Source organism: Mustelus asterias, chromosome 19, assembly GCF_964213995.1.
Source record: "Mustelus asterias chromosome 19, sMusAst1.hap1.1, whole genome shotgun sequence".
In the NCBI taxonomy this organism is placed as follows: Eukaryota; Metazoa; Chordata; class Chondrichthyes; order Carcharhiniformes; family Triakidae; genus Mustelus; species Mustelus asterias.
This window is the reverse complement of record NC_135819.1, coordinates 55,197,209-55,217,553: the sequence shown is the minus strand read 5'-3', so window position 1 is coordinate 55,217,553 and position 20,345 is coordinate 55,197,209. Positions and strand designations below refer to the sequence as shown.

At 41.7% G+C, this 20,345-nt stretch overlaps 2 protein-coding genes across 4 annotated transcripts in view; one reads left to right on the top strand and one right to left on the bottom strand.

Moving 5' to 3' along the window:
* Positions 1–10,142: 10,142 nt before the first annotated feature.
* On the top strand, positions 10,143–13,084 carry szl (sizzled). The gene is made up of 4 exons (XM_078234618.1): positions 10,143–10,435; positions 11,882–12,051; positions 12,214–12,306; positions 12,762–13,084. The coding sequence occupies exons 1-4, from the start codon at positions 10,143–10,145 to the stop codon at positions 13,082–13,084; spliced, it is 879 nt and encodes a 292-aa protein (XP_078090744.1).
* Positions 13,085–14,957: 1,873 nt separating this feature from the next.
* The window catches only part of hdac10 (histone deacetylase 10), a 50,847-nt gene continuing 45,459 nt past the window's right edge, over positions 14,958–20,345 (bottom strand). For all 3 annotated transcript variants that reach the window (XM_078235567.1, XM_078235565.1, XM_078235566.1), the window contains one exon: positions 14,958–16,647. The gene's annotated coding sequence lies outside the window, so the exon portion shown is untranslated. The remainder of the gene's footprint in view (positions 16,648–20,345) is intronic.

Genomic DNA, 20,345 nt, shown 5'->3' with positions numbered 1-20,345 from the left:
CTCCTCTCGGCAGCTCAGCCCCGGCCTCCGGGCGCTGCTGCCACCTACAGGACCGCAGAACTGTCACACCGCATCCCACTCTGCCAAAATAACAACCCCAATTGCCAGTCAAGTTAATATTTCTTTTGTTTACTAGTGTCACAAGCCGGCTTACATTAACACTGCAATGAAGTTACTGTGAAAATCCCCTAGACTCCACACTCCGGCACCTGTTCGGGTACACTGAGGGAGAATTTAGCATGGCCAATGCACCTGACCTGTACGTCTTTTGGACTGTGGGAGGAAACCGGAGCACCCGGAGAAAACCCACGCAAATATGGGGAGAACGTGCAGACTCCGCACAGACAGTAACTCAAGCCAGGAATCGAACCCGGGTCCCTGGCAGCAGTGCTAACGATGATGTGGAGATGCCGGCGTTGGACTGGGGTAAACTGGGTTATGATGTGGAGATGCTTTAAGACCTGGTTGGTTGTAGAGATTCGCATTCTAATCAGTATTCTGTAACTTGATTTTGTGTCTCTGTATGCCCTGTTTGAGAGCAGATATCCACTCCATCTGACGAAGGAGCAGCGCTCCGAAAGCTAATGGAATTTGCTACCAAATAAACCTGTTGGACTTTAACCTGGTGTTGTTAAAACTCTTACTGTGTAAACTGGGTTAGCAGTGCTAACCACAGTGCCTCCCACCGATAAAATCAAAATACTGCAGATGCTGGAATCTGAAACAAGAACTGGAAAAGCTTGGATCTGCTGAGTTTTTCCTATAGATACTATGGATGCTGGAAATCTGAAATAAAGACAGAAAATGCTGGAAACAATCACGAGGAAAGATTAACTTGCTGGGTACTTCCAGTATTTCATAGAATCATAGAATCCCTACAGTGCAGAAGATGCCATTTGACCCATCTGCACCTACTCTCTGACAGAGCATCTTACCCAGGCCCTTTCTCCCGGCCTATTCCCGTAACCCCACAAATTTCCCATGGCAATCCATCTAACCTACACACCTTGTGTCACTAAGGGGCAATTTAGCATGGCCCATCCACCTAACCTGCACTTCGTTGGACTGTGGGTGGAAACCGGAGGAAATCCACGCAGATATGAGGCGAGCATGTAAAATCTACACAGTCACCCAAGGCTGGAATCGAACTCGGGTCCCTGGAGCTGTGAGGCAGCAGCGCGAACCACTGTGCCACCGTGCCGCCCTCACGTTTACTATTATTATTTATCCAGCTTGTATCCCAGATATTCATACCACAGTCCCTATGTAGTAAAAACTTAAATTTTTAAAAAATTGCATCGTTATGCATCTCCTTTAAAGTTGCTAAAGGAATCGCTGCTGTGATTGACTTTGACTTTCTCTGCTCCACATTGGAGGCAGGAATTTTTCAGTCAACAAATAACGATAGGGCGGCACGGTAGCACAGTGGTTAGCACTGCTGCTTCACAGCTCCAGGATCCCGGGTTCGATTCCCGGCTCGGGTCACTGTCTGTGTGGAGTTTGCACATTCTCCTCGTGTCTGCGTGGGTTTCCTCCGGGTGCTCCGGTTTCCTCCCACAGTCCAAAGATGTGCGGGTTAGGTTGATTGGCCAGGTTAAAAAAAAAATTGCCCCTTAGAGTCCTGGGATGCGTAGATTAGAGGGATTAGCAGGTAAAAATATGTGGGGGTAGGGCCTGGGTGGGATTGTGGTCGGTGCAGACTCGTTGGGCCGAATGGCCTCCTTCTGCACTGTAGGGTTTCTATGATTTCTATGATATCTATATGGAACTATGCTCCAGTAAGGTAACTTATTCCTTTTATGTATTCCAGTTTTCTGCTTCTTCCATCATTCCTCATTTTAGTTGTCCAGGAGTCAAAGTGTCAATTGTCTATATAACAGGGAGCGATATAGCACCAAGGCCAGTTTTGTTTTAACTAATATAAAAGCAAAATGCTGCTTGAAATACTGGAAATCTGAAATAAAAACGAAAACTGCTGGAAGTACTCAGCAAGTCAGGAAAGGTCTGTGGAGAGAAACAGAGTTAATGGGTGGGTTTTTACAGCCTCGCTCGTCCCGAAACTGTAAAATCCCACCAGAGTTCAACGGACCTTCCCATGCTCTGTCCCTCGGCTGCTCCGGTTCCCATGTGCGGGGCGGTAAAATTCCAGCCAACATTTCAAGTCAAGATTACCTTTTGTCAGAACTTATCTTGTTTGAATGCCAAAGGGAGATTTCCTCTTGTTGTTTCCCGGTACTTGAGTGATGTGAATGTCACACTCCACTAATCAGCCCAAGCCTAAATGTTGACCAGGTCTTACTGCATGCAGGCATAGACTGCTTCAGTTACTGAGGAGTTGTGCTGAACATTGCACGCTTATCAGTGAACATTCCCTCCTTCTGACCTTAAGATGGAAGAAAGGTTAATGATGAAGCAGTTGGTTGGGCCTATAGGACTTTACCCTGACAAACTCTTGCAGTGATGTCCTGGGACTAAAATGATTGGCCTCCAACAACCAAAACCATCTTCCTTTGTGCTAGGTATGACTCTAGTTAGTGGAGAATGATCCCCACTGACAATTTTACCAGGGCTCCAGATTCAGTCAAATGTTGCCTTGATGTCAAGGGCAATCACTCTCATCTCACCTCTGGGATTTAGCTCTTTTCTCCATGTTTGGACCAAGGCTGCAATGAGGTCGAGAGCCAAATGGCCCCCTGCAGAACCCAAACTAAGCACCAATGAGCAGGTTGGTGCTGAGTAAATGTCCTTTGACAGCACCATTGATGACACTTGCCATCATTTTGCTGATGATGGATAGCAGAGCAGTAATTGGTCAGATTGGATTTGTCTTGATTTCTGTGGGAAGGATGTAACTGGGCAATTTTCCAACATTGTAACTGGGAGGGTGAGAAATATTGAGATAGACAATTGTTTTACAATCCGGGCATTAAGTAGTAAGTGGACAGAATGTAAATGGGAAAATCAGCTGGGGGAGTGTTGGGAGGCGGGGGGAGGGGGGGGGGGGGATGGAGGCTTGCACACTAGTATTAGAGCCTGTCTGATTCTTTTCGTTTTATTTAAATAGGGTGAAATCCAGGTAGGCCCTGCTTGTGGTAAATTGATGGGAAAGACTGCTTTCATGACACCAAGTTGGGCACATGCAGCCCAGACTGGCTGGTAACAAAGGATATTTTTTTGTTTCGTATTTATTTTAATGTGTAATTATTTCATACTGAAAAGTGAGATATTGGTTCCTATTTATTCAGTTTTCAGGGATATATTTGCAGAATCTTTTTTTGCACAAAGGAATATTAATAGTCAATAGTGAAATTTAATTGATTGACCAGATTCACCATTCAAAGTGTCCAGCATGTTGGAGTCAAAGTGGCTGATCACTTGATTGTTTTGCTGAGAGTGTGACAGCTTTTTCTTAAAACATCTTTAATGCCAGACAAGATCGTAGAGTTCTGATGCCCACATGTCTTATCTCTGGTAATCAGCAGCCGACTACAAGCAGTAGACAAAAGGAGCACCAGGAGCAGACAAGATTATCACACACTTACCTGATTGTACACAAATAATTCTTAGCTACCTCTTATTTACTTTGAATCAAGTTGGGCTGCAGTGTTTCCGTGCTGGGAAATCTGTGTGGAACCATTTTTACTTCATGCCAGCAATAAATGTCAATGCTGTAAGTTCCACCTACCAAGCTGCTTTAGGACCTGTTTTCAGCAATTAAATTCAGCAAAAATTGAGAAATAGCTGCAATTGTTCACATAACTATTTTAACAGCTATGTCCTATATGTATTTTTGGAAATTCTTTTGCAAACTGCAGTCGGTTGAGTTAGTGTTTAACTTTTAATGCTTAGAATATCTTAAAATGGCAGGATTACCACCAAGTAATTTCACTGTAAGTGTGCTAGATTTTTTTATTCATTCAAAGGATGTGAGTATTGCTGGCTGGGCCAGTATTTATTGCCTGTTGCTGAGGGCATTTAAGAGTCAACCACATTGCTGTGGGTCTGGAGTCACATATAGGTCAGACCAGGTACGGATGACAGAGTTCCTTCCCTAAAGAGCATTAGCGAACAAGATTTTTTAAAATGATAATCAATAATGGTTTCATGGTCATCATTAGACTTTTAAGTCCAGAGTTTTTATTGTATTCAAATTTCACCATCTGCTGTGGTGGGATTCGAACCCAGATCCCAAGTGCTTTACCTTGGGTCTACTGGATTACTAGTCCAGCGACAATCCCACGGCACCACTCTCATTAAAGAACAAAGAACAATACAGCACAGGAACAGGCCCTTCGGCCCTCCAAGCCCGTGCCGCTCCCTGGTCCAAACTAGACCATTCTTTTGTATCCCTCCATTCCCACTCCGTTCATATGGCTATCTAGATAAGTCTTAAACGTTCCCAGTGTGTCCGCCTCCACCACCTTGCCTGGCAGCGCATTCCAGGCCCCCACCACCCTCTGTGTAAAATACGTCCTTCTGATATCTGTGTTAAACCTCCCCCCCCTTCACCTTGAACCTATGACCCCTCGTGAACGTCACCACCGACCTGGGGAAAAGCTTCCCACCGTTCATCCTATCTATGCCTTTCATAATTTTATACACCTCTATTAAGTCTCCCCTCATCCTCCGTCTTTCCAGGGAGAACAACCCCAGTTTACCCAATCTCTCCTCATAACTAAGCCCCTCCATACCGGGCAACATCCTGGTAAACCTCCTCTGTACTCTCTCCAAAGCCTCCACTTCCTTTTATAAGCTACTTTTATAATGGTAATACTGCATTTCATATTCTCAGAAAGTGATGTCTGTGACTGTAGTTGCTAACTCGAGCTCTGTCACTCTGGCAGTAGATTCACTACTCCATGAAAAGCTAGGCCTATGAGTCTGCCACTGGGGTACTTAGGATTGTAAACAGTGAAAGCTAGGGTGTCCAGCCCTCCAGGACACAGCTGTGTGCAACCCTCGAGACTGTACCAGCTAGAATTCAATCAGTCCGACAGTCGCTGGTAATCTTGTAACAAACTGGCTACAATGCTTTTTGTTATCTTTTTGTACGGTCTGAAAGCAAACCAGCAAATAAAATCAAAGAACAAATTGACTTTAGTTAATCCTGGATTACTTTGATCTACGTACCTAACCACTTCGACTTAGTTTTAGCACTTATCTTGGAACCAAGGTTGCATCATCTGTATCAATTGTTCATAATTATGTCTGCTTAATTCAAATGACAAAAATACTCTGGGTTGTCCTAGAGTCATCAAACAACACATCCCTGTTTTAAAGGGGCGCATCTTACAGAAAACTACATCAAAAATACAAAGGAAACTGATCATGTTAAATAATAATATCCTACCAAATACTCCAGTCTCTGCAGTGTTCTCTGGTCAGGAAAGGATTCAAGCATGTGGGTAGACACTGTGAGTTCATTTTGAGGGCTACTTAGGCAGGGGATATGATCAGATAGAGAGGCAGGAAGCCAGAGTGACCATCCACCCGGGCCATGTCCAGCCTGGACTTGTGGACACCCATCTTGGCCAGCAACAGGGGTAGATTCACAAGGAGCTTCTCTAACGCGTCCTCTGCATCGGGTGTCCAAGGATCAAAAGCCCAAAGTTGGGGACAGCCTCGTCAAGTAATGACATAGGGGCTACAAACTCTCACTCTCTGTAAAAATGTGAAGTATGTTTTAAGTACAGGATTCGTTAAACTTTTGGTCTTTTGGAATAGAAATAGAAAATACTCAATGGGTCTGGCAGCACCTGTGGTGGGAGAAGCAGAGTAAACTTTAACAATAAATCTGCTGTTCTCTCTTCACAGATGCTGCCTGACCTGCTGAGTATTTCCAACAGCTTCTGTTTTAACCCAACACTTTGCTCAGAGATTTTTGTGTTGTTTTCTCCCTATAAACTACAGGGCCTGTAAATATTCCCTCATTGTTTCAAAAGAGAGGCACTCTCTTCTACAAACTTCCTGTTTTTAGTCAGTGCATTCTAAAGCCAAACACCGATTTTGCAAAAGCTGCCAGATTGATTTTATTTTGAATGAAGATAGGTTCATTGCTCAAATCTGGACTGTTACCTGTGCATTTGTCACAAATCTGGAGATAGAAATTATTTTATCAATTTATCTTTGAAACTCAAAACTATGTCAAAATAGAATTTATAAAATTGACATGAACCTAATGATCATAATATTCTGACAATTCCCTTTGAGCATTTGTTTTATTGTCTAAATTTCCAAGTAAATTGACGGGGAATCTCAAGGTAGCTTTCAATATGTAACACTAAACAAGACCTATAAAAACTTCAAGAATGTTTTTGCAGCTCATCCCACTTTCACAGGTTTGTTGGCAGAGGCTACACGAATAGCTCTCTCAGTGGTGATGCATTGTTTCATTCAACTTGACACACCAGATCGCTGGTTCAGCAAACAGACTGTGTTGAGTTATCACCTGATCCCCTCCACCTCTCCATTGCTTCCTTTAAAACCCTCCTTAAAATCCACATGATTTATATGGTCAATCTCCTAAACCTTCCAATAGCTCAGCTGCCATTTGTTATCTTACTTCCCTTTAGCACCATAGGGCATTTTTAATATTAAAAACACTACACAAATGTACATTGTTGTTAGAACAACATTAATAATTTCATACGATATCTGGGAGAATTGTAACTGTACAATATAGTCAACTTCCAACCTAGCCACATTATGCATGGAACACAAAATAACCATACATAAGAATATAGGAACTAGGAGCAGGAGTAGGAAATTCAGCCCCCCGAACCTGCTCCACCATTTCATACGATCATTGCTGATCTCATCATAGCCTCAACTCCACTTGCTTGCCCATTCAGCATTGCTGTTTAAGCCTTTACCAATTAAAAATCTGTCCACTTCTTCCTTAAATTTAGACAATAAAACAAATGCTCAAAGGGAATTGTCAGAATATTATGATCATTGGGTTCATGTCAATTTTATAAATTCTATTTTGACATAGTTTTGAGTTTCAAAGATAAATTGATAAAATAATTTCTATCTCCAGATTTGTGACAATGCACAGGTAACAGTCCAGATTTGAGCAATGAACCTATCTTCATTCAAGTCCTGGCATCCACCGTACTCTGGAGCAATGAATTCCACAGACTCGTAACCCTTTGAGAGAAGTAATTTCTCCTCTTTGTTTTAAATCTGCCACCCTTTATGCTAAAACGATGATATAATAGACTCACTACTCTTGCCTCTTATCCAACATGGCATAGATGAGTCTGACTGGATTAAGAATACATTATCATTTTTTCAAAGTATTTAAAAAAGGAGATCATTTCAATTTTCAGCGAGCAAAAATTTTAAGAAAATGACAACGATAAAAATACAAACACCCTGAATTGGATGGGTGGGGTAGGGAGCTACAATTGCGATACCTGAATGTGAAGAATCTGCATGACAGATAAGGAAGGAATGGGTTTGACTCCTGTTTAATGCACTTTGCAATGAAGTGTGAATACTTGAGATGCCTATAAATGTTTAATCAGGTCTACCTCTGTATTACCTCATCTTTTCAATGGTGAGGGAGCCATGTATGCATGACCTCTGTCTTTGGGTCAGGCGTCTGCCTGCCAGTCCAGGCACAAGATGGTTTGATCCTAATTTTTTTAATTGAATTGGGAATATGTACAACAACCATCAGTTATAATTTAAGAATAAGGATATTAGGATTTTATCTTTCACTGTTATTTTCCCTGAACAATTGTAAACACAGGAAATGTGACAATATAGCTGTCTAAAGAACACATTGAGCATTGCATTTTTAGATTCTGCATTGCAAATGATTTATATTACCTTTGCTCAGTTAGCAAACCTCGGGGACAGAAGATTCTGAACTCGAGCTCCATACAGGGAGGGTGTGTTAAATTGCCAGAATTGCTCTCCTTCCAATGAAATACTAAAAGGCCCCAACTATGGATTTCACTGGTTTTGGTGGGCATTTAAGGTCATATGGTAGAATTTAGAGAAGAATGGAGATTTGTTCCGACATCCTTGGCAACAATGCATTCAAAATGTCAACATACTTATTCACTCTACATATGCTAGGTGACCTGGAATGCACTTCTGGCATTTCCATTTATTGGACCTAAGTCCAATTCTTTGTCAGTGTTGAGTTAGCTGATCTCTGATAAGACAGTGCTTGAGGTGTAAGAAAAGCACTTTTCAGTTTCAAGACAGAATTCCAGCAGTGGAATTGAATATCCATTTTGCACAACTGTGTCATTCTGCCACTGGAACAAGGGAGCTGGATTAAACAGTACAAAGACTTTCATCAGGCATATATATGCCAGACTTCTGAAATCTGTATTATACAAGTAATAGTATAAAAATGCTTCACTTGGCTTCAGTGCTCTTGAATGATCAACCTGGGATTCTTGTGGAAGGTATATGTGATATATTTAGAAATTAAATGGGAAAGATTTGAGATCAATTGCAATGCATCCAAATAGTTGGTTTGCATTAACTATTTAGATTATGAAGACTGGTCACATGGACAAAATTCATCATTCTTGTCATAGAATCCCTACAGTGCAGAGGAGACTATTCGGCCCATTGAGTCTGCACCAACTCTCTGACAGAATATCTTACCCGGGCCCTATCCCCATGCCCCCACATATTAACCATGCTAATCCCCCTAACCTACAAGTCTTGGGATACTAAGGGGCAATTTAGCATAGCCAATCCACTGTGGGAGGAGCCCAGAGCACCTGGAGGAAACCCACACAGACACAGGAAGAATGTGCAAACCCCACACAGTCACCCAAGGCTGGAATTGACCCCATATGTGAAAGCATATCACAGCCAGAGTCAAAGCCTTAAAGGGAGGAGAGAAAATTAGCAAATAAAATTCTGATCATTTAAATTTTGATATTGAGTCAGAAAGTATCTTATATGGGTGTTTGAATATTACAAAAATAACAGCTATCTCTCCATTAACTTTTCAGGTTTCATGTTCCCTTGTATTGGGACTTGTAAAATAAAAAGTTGAGAATCACAATTCCTTGCTTGGATTGGAAATAGACTTAATCCAGATGAAACATTAAAAACTGTCCTGCAGAAAACCATTGTTGCATATTCAGTTATTGTACCCTTGAATAAGAGCATTAAACATGTGAGAATTATAATTACCATTCAGTCGGTAATTAGAGTAACAATTGAACGTTTAAATTATTTAAACACTTAAAAACATGCTAAATTAAAACGTGAAACGTTATTTCCAGTGATAAAACATCACTGCGATGTGCCAAAAGTGTTTTTTTTTTATTCCTACCGGACACTACAATGAAGCTTCCTGACACCAGAAGTGTACTACTTCTGAACAATGTGTGTAACTTAGAAAGGTTTAACTCCGGTGTCAGTCCCAAGTACAAAGGTGCATGTAACAGGCTCTTTTTGAAGAAACTACAAATAAATTATTGTTCCAATAATATTCAATATATAATTACTGTATAACAGTCTTGTTACACCACACATATGATTTATTTCTATATTTGCTGCGCTCATTTGGCAAGAAATTCAAATATAACGAGTTTATCTTTCAGCTTTCTCCAAACCGTTTCTATACCTGCTGCCGGAGCACCAGACATTAGGTTCTTGAAGAGCCAGAAACATGTCTCCAGGGTAATACTTGTACTCAAGACGAGACGCGAGACAATTAGCCCTGGCAGAAGTTTCTTCGCCCGGTTAATTCATTCTTTTGTTTGATTTCTCACAGTTTATCAAAACATAGAGGAGACAAATTGCCTTCTGGAGTCTGTCTGTCTACTGAAGATTGATGCACAGGATTTCTCAAATCGAACATGCAAGTGTGTTGATTTGAGATTTTGTTTTAATATTGAGCACCATCCAGAGACGCCTTGTAATTAAGACAAAGAAAATGTACTAAATGCCAGGGTACTGAGCCGGCACATATGAATCAGTCTGAAGAGGTATTCTTGTTTATAATCTCCACAATGATCGTTTGAATGAAGATTAGAGTCAAGGTTTATCTGAAGTGCACTGATAATTGACAAGGCAGATCACTGCAGATATAAATACAGCAGCAAGCAAGGGAACAAAAATAAAAAGAATCTTACTTTGTTGGTTGACTCCTCAGAGAGATGCCTGGTCTTACGCGGAGATGTCTCCTGCCGCTGCTGTGTGCCCTGTCTTTCGCGCTGGTAGATTGCTTCGACATTGGATTATCCACAAAGTGCGTGGCCGTGCCAAAGGAAATGAGATTGTGTCAGGATGTGGGCTACTCGGAGATGAGGCTTCCCAATCTGTTGGGCCACACCACATTCGGGGAGGCTATCCCGAAATCTGCGGAGTGGGAGTCGCTTCTTCGCACCGGCTGTCACTCGCAAGCCGCCACTTTCCTCTGCTCGCTGTTTGCTCCAGTCTGCCTAGACACGTAAGCATTCCCCATTCGGTATCCTATTCCTGGTCTGGTTACCTCGATTAACGTTATTCTAGGAGAGAAAATGCTGGAAAATCTCAGCAGGCCTGGCAGCATCTGTAAGGAGAGAAAAGAGCTGATGTTTCGAGTTCAGATGACCCTTTGTCAAAGCTAAAAGGCATAGAAAGTGGGAGATATTTATACTGTAGGTTTCCTGTGCTGATGGACGTGAGGCATGTGTCTTCCTCATATAGGTTCCCTCACCCCACAGTATAACTATCTCCCACTTTCTATGCCAAACGTCAGCTCTTTTCTCTCCTTACAGATGCTGCCAGACCTGCTGGGATTTTCCAGCATTTTCTGTTCCTGTTTCAGATTCCAGCATCGGCAGTATTTTGCTTTTATTTAGATTGTGCTCCCTTGAACACTCTTGAGCAGTTCTGGTCAGCTCAGTACAGCAAGGTTGCAGTTGCACTAGAAAGAGTATGGAGGAAATTTATTGGGAATATTAACAGGACTGGATGATTGCAGCAATGGTGAAAGATGGGATAGGCTGGAGTTATTATCTTTCTTTTAATGTGTACTTTATTCCTAAATCTGTGAGAACATCATTCCAAAATGACCGTCACACAAAAAGCAATAATACTCGGGACTCTTTATGTACATCAAGTAACATTCTGCTTCACTACAATAAAGGAAATGTTTCAGATATTTTACCATGGCCTCACAAATGTGGCAAAGTTATTTTAAAGGTTATCCACATAGAAAAAAGTTGCACTCCCAGGTGTTATTCTCCTGTGAACATAGGAGGTTGAGGGGAGATTTGATTGAGGTGTCGGAAGTTGCGAGGGGCCTGGATAGAGTGGATGGGGAGAGTCTATTTACTATTTACCCTAGCAGAGAGGTCAGGGGCATAGCGGGGGGGAAACAGATCTAAAGTGATCCGCAGAAAGATTAGACAGGAGATGAGGAATTTCTTCATCCAGGCAGTGGGGAGGACTTGGAACTCACTGCCTGAAAGGATAGGAGAGGCAGAAACCCTCAACTCACTGAAAATGTGTCTGAATTTGCATCTCCAGGTTAGGGTCCAAGTGCTGGAATGAGGTTAGGCTGGGGGGGAGGGGTTGATTAGAGATGCAGATGGGTCAAGTGGGCTTATTCTGTGCTGTAAACTTTTCACGGATCTGTGAAGACCAGCCTCACAGGATACACACTGATTTAAAATAAAAGTAAAATACTGCGGATGCTGGAACCTGAAACAGAGCTGTGACCAAGGGTCATCCAGACTCCAAACGTTGGCTCTATTCTTTCTCCACAGATGCTGTCAGACCTGCTGAGATTTTCCAGCATTTTCTGTTTTTGATGCACGTTGCTTTGTTACTCTTGAGTGGTTGCTGAACATTGGAGAAGATTGACAATTGCTAGGATGTACATTAATGATGTCCCACTGCATGGTTACAGGTTTATCCAGCCTTGCAGGAGTATGTGTGTGGCTGTGAGAGACAGCTGTAGCCAAGTCCTCGCCTGCCATGGACAATCCTGGCCCGCTGCCTTTAACTGCGATCGATTTCCACCTGACGAAGACACATGCCTCACGTCCATCGGCACAGAATCTTCAGCATATCGAAAATGTGAGCCACCTCAATGTTATATTGCCTTCTTTACCGCGCACACACACCACCATTCAATTCTAATTTGAAAAAAAAAAATGCTTGTTTTAAAAATGGCTGTTCCATCGAAAAATAAATACACTTATCAACTGTTTTAATTATCTTTATCTCTGTCATTTCCAGTTTTTCCGAAGCCGACTTGCCAGGGCTGTCCTGCTACTGAAGAACCAGGTGCACACAAAAGAGTTTTGCAAACATTTTGTCAGAACAATTTTGGTAAGTCTCCTGGGGGAACTTGCAACTGATTTGATTTGAATTATTGTCACGTGTATTAGTATACAGTGAAAAATATTGTTTCTCGCACTCTACAAAGCATACTGTTCAGAGAGAAGAAATGGAGAGGGTGCAAAATGTAGCGTAATTTAAACCTCGGGGAATAAATCACACACAAAACCGGGTAACTAACCACTTATAATTAAATAAAAGCAAAATACTGCAGATGCTGGAATCTGAAACTAAAACAGAAAATGCTGGAAAATCTCAGCAGGTCTGACAGCACCTGTGGAGCGAGTAGAGCTAAACTGACTATTCTCTCCACAGATGCTGTCAGAGCTGCTGAGATTTTACAGCATTTTCTGTTGTTGTTGGACTTATAAATAAAGTCCTTTGACCTGAATAACATTTGAGTATGTTCTCTCACAGTCAGTAACGACCTCTTGTTCTGCCCACAGCTGTGAAAGTGACACTAGCGAAGAGGAAGGGCGCCTCAGGAGATTCTGAGTTCGATGTGGAAGGGCAAGTGGAGATGATCGCTCCTGGCTCTCTCTTTTCCTTTGGAACACGCACCATTATTCGGCAGTGGCTCCTTATCAATTCAAACTGCGCCCACAAGATGGTACGGAGCAGTAACCGAGGCGTGCAGTATGTCCTCATTGGCAATGTCCAGGATACCAATATAATCGTCAACAAAATCTACTTGTGGCACAAAAGGGACACTCAGCTGACACTCGCCACTCGTAAATGGAAACAACACAAATGCTCAAAGGATGCTTGATCTATAATATTGTTTGGATACATTAATACACTCCTTTTTAGATACTCTGGATATTGTAAATATATATTTTTTAATATTGTAAATTAATGTACATCTGTCATGGCCTGTAAACATGGAGGTTGGAATTATATTCTAGGTCTGTCAAAGATATAACTTTATTAGAAGCTGTAGAGTATGTTGTGTATATAATTGTGTATATATATTGCTGTATATAAATTGTTCTAAATGTGATGCTTCAGCATTTTCTTTACTTTCAGTGATGGGGCTAAGTGACTAGCTGTCAAAATAGCAGGAAGACTTCTGTCAGTAATGCAAAACTTCAAGCAAGAAGAGTGTACAGTTAAACAAAGAAATTCAGTGGATGCTGTCCCAGTTGTATAGCTGTCATTAACTCTGAAAATGATGCCTTGCCATCGAAATCCATAAGCATTATTCAAATGCATGTTCCATTTTAACAATGTGCTAAAGTGTTGATTTACTGCCAATCAACCACACATCACTGAAGATTAATTTACAGATGTGGACTCTCATTAATTCAATGTTTTAATTGTTGGAGATTCTAAAGATGCAGTTTTTTTAAGATACTTTTCCTTTCTGTCGCTCTCTTAATCCGAGCTCCTTTCTTACTTTATTTTTCATTTAGTGCCTGATTTGAAAACGAGTCCATCTGCTCTGATTCACACTTCCTCCACAGTCCTTGCGCAGTTTATTTCACAATCCTTCTGTCTGTTTGATTGAAGAGAATTACGTGTGCTAGTCCTGGTCCCTTTTGCTGTGCTCCCATTTTTAACAGTCTGGATGTCATATCCTGCTCCAGCAGCTTTCACAGCAACTTCATTGCAGTGTTGACTTGTGACAATAATAAATAAACGTTAAACTTTTAATTTACATTATCCAGCGATGATTCGGTATGACCACAGATCACAGCTATTGTTTACTGTCAGTTTAGCTCAGTTGGCTGGACAGCTGGTTGTTGGTGCAGAGACACACCAACAGCACTGGCTCAATTCCAAAACTTGCTGAGGTTATTATGAAGGCCACGCCTTCTCAACCTCACCTGACATGTGGTGACCCTGAGTTTAAATCACGACCAGTCAGCGCACTCCCCCTCTAAGGGAAGAGCAGCCTATGGTCATCTGGGACTATGGCAACTTTACCTCTACCCGTTTACTGTGAATCTTGTTCATATAATTGGAAGTAGAAACACAACAAGAATCATGATTCATTTTGGGTGCAATCAGAAAATTACACTCAAAATTCTGTTAAAATTGTGCTGGTGAGGTTAGGCTTCAGATTACTGCTAAAATACGGTTGCATAAGTTTCTGAGATCCCAGTGTAAGAGAAGTTGAGATTGACTCTTTTTTCCAAACATTCCTTGATTTAAGTATTTAAGAGTACAATCCTGGAGAAGTTTTATTTTTTAAGCTGATTAAGCCTCTTGCATGAGAGAATTCAGTCCTCTAATTGCAAGCAATTTAATTCATAATCGCTGATGTGAATTTAAAAAATGATAGAGCCATTTTATAGTTTAATTGGTACAGTAGACAGTAAACGTTTTTGATAAACGGAAAAACTTCCACAATGGGCAAGAATTTACAGTCACGCTCATCCCCAAGACCGGAAAATCCCACCCGAGGTCAGCACGGTCCGTCCCCACCTGCTATGATTCCTGTGGCAGGCAGGACGGGAAAATTCCACCCAATGTGTCAATTAATCTTGGTGCACCTGAGAAATTGAACTCAACTTGAAGAGCCTTCTATACCTGGTGGGATCTCACAACTTGGCTTGAGGTTTGTTACCAGTGCCTGATCGAGCAAATCGGTCTTCAACTGTTGTAAAAGATCACGCAAAATACAAAATGTAAATGGTTTTGAAAATTGCATTTAATATTCCCCCATCATTTGCCCTGGTTCAGCCAATTCCACAGTATTCCCAGCAATGGAGTCTTTACACCAGCATTCTTGAGAGAGTAACCAGATTTAAATGACTGAATTACTATGGGTGGGGGGGTCAGACTGAACCATGTAGCAGTTTAATTCATGGACACCAGTAACATTTTTGGTAAGTTAATTATTTTAACATGAAAGAACTTTTAAACATGCTAAGCAATTTGAACGGCCCCAACAGAACCTCGCAATTTCAACTGGGGTTGCTGTCAGCTTCGTGGGTAGGGCCCAATTCAGGCAAAATAACTTGAATCGGAGTAAAAGATGAACGAAAACATGAAGGTAAATGGTTTTGGGTGGAACTCATGCTTAAAATTCCCCCGTCTTTTGTGCAGACATCGGAGCGCAAAGCGAGCAGAGGGGACAAAAATCAAAGCTGCTCTAAAAATTAATTTACTGATTCAGAATTTTTATTTAGAAAGTAACTTTCTGCAGAATGCAAACTATTCAAAGTTTGTGAACTAGTACGATTCTACTGGTGGGCTAGTTGCAAATCCTTCAAATGTGCTAAAGTATCCATTCTGATATTCCAGAAGGCCTGTAAAATTATTAAGTGGTGAAGGTTTCCAACCTGTACCTTCTGGAGAAGGTGCGATGACATTTTAAGGCTTTCACAACAGCCGGTTGAATTGATAATATAGAAATTTGGAGGGTATAAGTCATAGATTTATTACCCAGGATTTAATCTCAGATTAACACTGCCAACCACATTAAAGGAACATTTAATCATATAAATTGATATTCATTACCAATTGTGTATGATGTTAACATCCCTAAAATTTAACAGGAAATATACATCGTTTCCAGTTGTAGCCTCATTTCGTATGCAATTAATTACTTACTGCAACTAGTCGCTCAAGTGTGCAGGATCTCTTCTTCCATTTACAGATGCGAACCTTGAAACTGTGATATGTCAGGCCAATTTAAAGAAGTAAGCTGGAAATAACTTGTATTGATATCCGTAGCTCTCGTATCATGAACTTTAAATTGCTGAGTAGGGAAACACAACGGCCGATGAGCACAGAGCACAAGCAGCAATGAGATGAATAACCAGTTCATCTGTTATTGATGGAATATTTTAGGGGTACATGTTGACCAGACTTGAACCTACAAATAGGAATGATTTTTGACATGAATCTAGTCAGTGAACAAACTTTAAAAAGAGGTTTGAAACAATACACTTTAAATGTGGATGAATTGTTCATTCTTTAATATAAAATTAGGCAATTTATTGGTCCAGTGTGGAGCAACAAAACATCTGCTCATTCTAGTTGATTACCTGGGCTTCATAATGTTCAAACAGTTATCAATTTTCCAAGGTATATCATGGCAACTGAGCATGATTACAGTATCAATTTTTAATTTCAAAGACAATGCATTACTGATGGTATCTATTAAAACACTGTTAACAATGACAAACAAAAACTCCTGAAGGCCACTGGAACATCCTTATGTCTGTGCATCTGATGAATGACACATCTGTATCTTCATCCTCAGCATCATCAGGATTTGATGCATTTTGTGCAATGTACATCCAAAACAGATGATTGGAAATGTTCTGTTGCCCATAGAAAGTCTGACCGTAAATTATGTTGTGTGTAGTAAACAAGCTGACACTGTGAACACCAGATGACAATAGTTCATTATTTTGCATATTATCAATTTCTTATTAGGACCAAAAATTACTAGCTTTTTAAGAATCTCTCAGAGAGTATTTTAATTCAAATTTAATGATAATTCTGACAATATACTTAACACCAATAATGTTTCCAAAATATGAATTCAGGTTATTCCAAGTTCCAACTTCAAAAAGACCCAAATGTCTAATTTAATGCATTTAGGAAAGAGGAAGTAACATATTACACTTAAAAGTTCTACATAAAGTTAAAAGTTTGAGTCAGTTTAGAACAAAAGCACAATAAAAGTTCTGTACAAAATTAGGCTTGCAGTTGTTGTACTCTGCCAATGGCTAAATGCATAATACATTACATAAATGATACATATACTGGCCAGGGAAGGTTCCATGTGCTACCTCTGGTCTATTCAGAGTTGGATAATCTTGGAGTGGATGGCAGCATAACTGTCCTGTGTCTCCGGGTTTAATAACAGAGAAAATGGTGAAGGGTTCAATTTCTAATTATATCTAATGAAGTCAGGAACTAAATCTGAGTGAAGCAGATGCAACATTGTCCCAGTTGAATAGTGCACCTACTTTCAGTGTCTGGGTTATAACATGAAGAACATCAATAGATTGTTAGTGATTCCCTCAGGACTCTTGATACCCAAGGAAGCACATTCCACCACAAGTTATTGAGAAGGAATAAACAGAGGTAAATTGAAGACTAACGGAAGTGGTAGTAAATCTTTATTGTTTTTGCAGTTTCATTCATCATGTACTTTCCCTGGCAGAAAGGACATTCTGAAGATTCTGCCACAATCTTTTGTTCAAAGTTGCTAGAAGGGACCAAAGATCGGGATGACTCGATTTATGATTTTCCTAACGTTCCTGAAAAGAATTGTTTCATCACAGTCATCCCATTGTGGAATAGGATCAACAACTCAGAACTGAGCATCCGGCGTCAGGGACCCTGTGCGAGAACCTCTCCGGCTATGTCGAGGGCATCCTGAAACCCATTGTACAAAGAACCCCCAGCTTTTGTCGCGACACGACGGACTTCCTACAGAAACTCGGCACACATGGAGCAGTTGAACCAGGAGCGCTCCTCGTCACAATGGATGTCTCGGCACTCTACACCAGCATCCCTCATGACGATGGCATTGCTGCAACGGCCTCAATGCTCAGCGCCAACAACTGCCAGTTTCCTGATGCAATTTTACATCTCATCCGCTTCATCCTGGACCACAATATCTTCACCTTCAACAACCAGTTCTTCATCCAGACACACGGAACAGCCATGGGGACCAAATTCGCACCTCAATATGCCAACATCTTCATGCACAGGTTCGAACAAGACTTCTTTACCACATGGGACCTTCAACCGATGCTATACACTAGATACATCGATGACATTTTCTTCCTTTGGACTCATGGTGAACAATCACTGAAACAACTCTATGATGACATCAACAAGTTCCATCCCACCATCAGACTCACCATAGACGACTCTCCGGAATCGGTTGCATTCTTGGACACACGCATCTCCATTAAGGACGGTCACCTCAGCACCTCACTGTACCGCAAGCCCACGGATAACCTCACGATGCTCCACTTCTCCAGCTTCCACCCTAAACACGTTAAAGAAGCCATCCCCTACGGACAAGCCCTCCGTATACACAGGATCTGCTCGGATGAGGAGGATCGCAACAGACACCTCCAGACGCTGAAAGATGCCCTCATAAGAACAGGATATGGCGCTCGACTCATTGATCAACAGTTCCAACGCGCCACAGCGAAAAACCGCACCGACCTCCTCAGAAGACAAACACGGGACACAGTGGACAGACTGTCCAGTACTTTCCCGGAGCGGAGAAGCTACGGCATCTCCTCCGGAGCCTTTCACATGTCATTGATGAAGACGAACATCTCGCCAAGGCCATCCCCACACCCCCACTTCTTGCCTTCAAACAACCGCACAACCTCAAACAGACCATTGTCCGCAGCAAACTACCCAGCCTTCAGGAGAACAGTGACCATGACACCACACAACCCTGCCACAGCAACCTCTGCAAGACGTGCCGGATCATCGACACAGATGCCATCATCTCACGTGAGAACACCATCCACCAGGTACACGGTACATACTCTTGCAATTCGGCCAACGTTGTCTACCTGATACGCTGCAAGAAAGGATGTCCCGAGGCATGGTACATTGGGGAAACTATGCAGACGCTGCGACAACGGATGAATGAACACCGCTCGACAATCACCAGGCAAGACTGTTCTCTTCCTGTTGGGGAGCACTTCAGCGGTCACGGGCATTCGGCCTCTGATATTCGGGTAAGCGTTCTCCAAGGCAGCCTTCGCGACACACGACAGCGCAGAGTCGCTGAGCAGAAACTGATAGCCAAGCTCCGCACACACGAGGACGGCCTCAACCGGGACATTGGGTTCATGTCACACTATTTGTAACCCCCACAGTTGCCTAGACCTGCAGAGTTTCACTGGCTGTCTTGTCTGGAGACAATACACATCTTTTTAGCCTGTCTTGATGCTCTCTCCACTCACACTGTTTTGTTTCTTAAAGACTTGATTAGTTGTAAGTATTCGCATTCCAACCATTATTCATGTAAATTGAGTTTGTGTCTTTATATGCTCTGTTTGTGAACAGAATTCCCACTCACCTGAAGAAGGGGCTTAGAGCTCCGAAAGCTTGTGTGGCTTTTGCTACCAAATAAACCTGTTGGACTTTAACCTGGTGTTGTTAAACCTCTTACAGAAATACTTAACAGATCTCTTCATTTACAAAGAAGGGTGAAGAAGGAATCATCAGAGGAACTACAACTAGGTATGATCATTAAAAGAAAATCAGGGATTTAATACTGATAGATCACTACTTCCAGCTGATTTCCATTTCAGAATGGGAGATATAGGAAGGATATCAGAGGTAGGTTCTTTACGCAGAGAGTGGTTGGGGTGTGGAATGGACTGCCTGCAGTGATAGTGGAGTCAGACACTTTAGGAACATTTAAGCGGTTATTGGATAGGCACATGGAGCGCACCAGGATGATAGGGAGTGGGATAGCTTGATCTTGGTTTCAGATAAAGCTCGGCACAACATCGTGGGCCGAAGGGCCTGTTCTGTGCTGTACTGTTCTATGTTCTAGAATATGGAGGGAGAATGGTAATTGAACACCAGATGGACTACTCATTATTTTATGAAGTTGTTTGAAAAGAAAAATGCAAGTTGGAATCCCATTCAGAAAGAAAATAAAGGGATATAAACCAGTTACCCTGTATGGCTTTTCTGGTCACTAGATAAACCTGCAGAGCCATCTTGGGAGCCACAGCATTTATCCTTATTGAGGGAATGGCCAATGGAGAAAAATGGTCTAGGACTTCAAAATGCTAAAAGTATGGAAAACATTGGCACAAGCAGATAACATATCCTTTCCTACAAACTCAAAGCTGGCAATGATTCTTCGGGAATGTGGTTTATTTGGACTTTCAGAAGGCTTTGACAAGTACCACATAAGAGATCAGCATGTAAAACTAAAGTGCATGGGAATGGGGTGGTGTATTGTAATGGATAGAAAATTGGCTGGCCGACAAGAAGCAATGACTTGGAATAAACGGGTCTTTTTCCAAGTGGTAGACAGTGAGTAGTGGGGTACTGCAGGGATCAGTGCTAGGACC

Excerpts from the sequence above, each read along its gene's own strand:
- szl (XM_078234618.1), top strand. The coding sequence starts at position 10,143 with ATGCCTGGTCTTACGCGGAGATGTCTCCTGCCGCTGCTGTGTGCCCTG. Across the intron at positions 12,052-12,213 it reads ATCTTCAGCATATCGAAAAT|TTTTTCCGAAGCCGACTTGC; the intron begins GTGAGCCACCTC and ends TGTCATTTCCAG. Across the intron at positions 12,307-12,761 it reads ATTTTGTCAGAACAATTTTG|CTGTGAAAGTGACACTAGCG; the intron begins GTAAGTCTCCTG and ends TTCTGCCCACAG.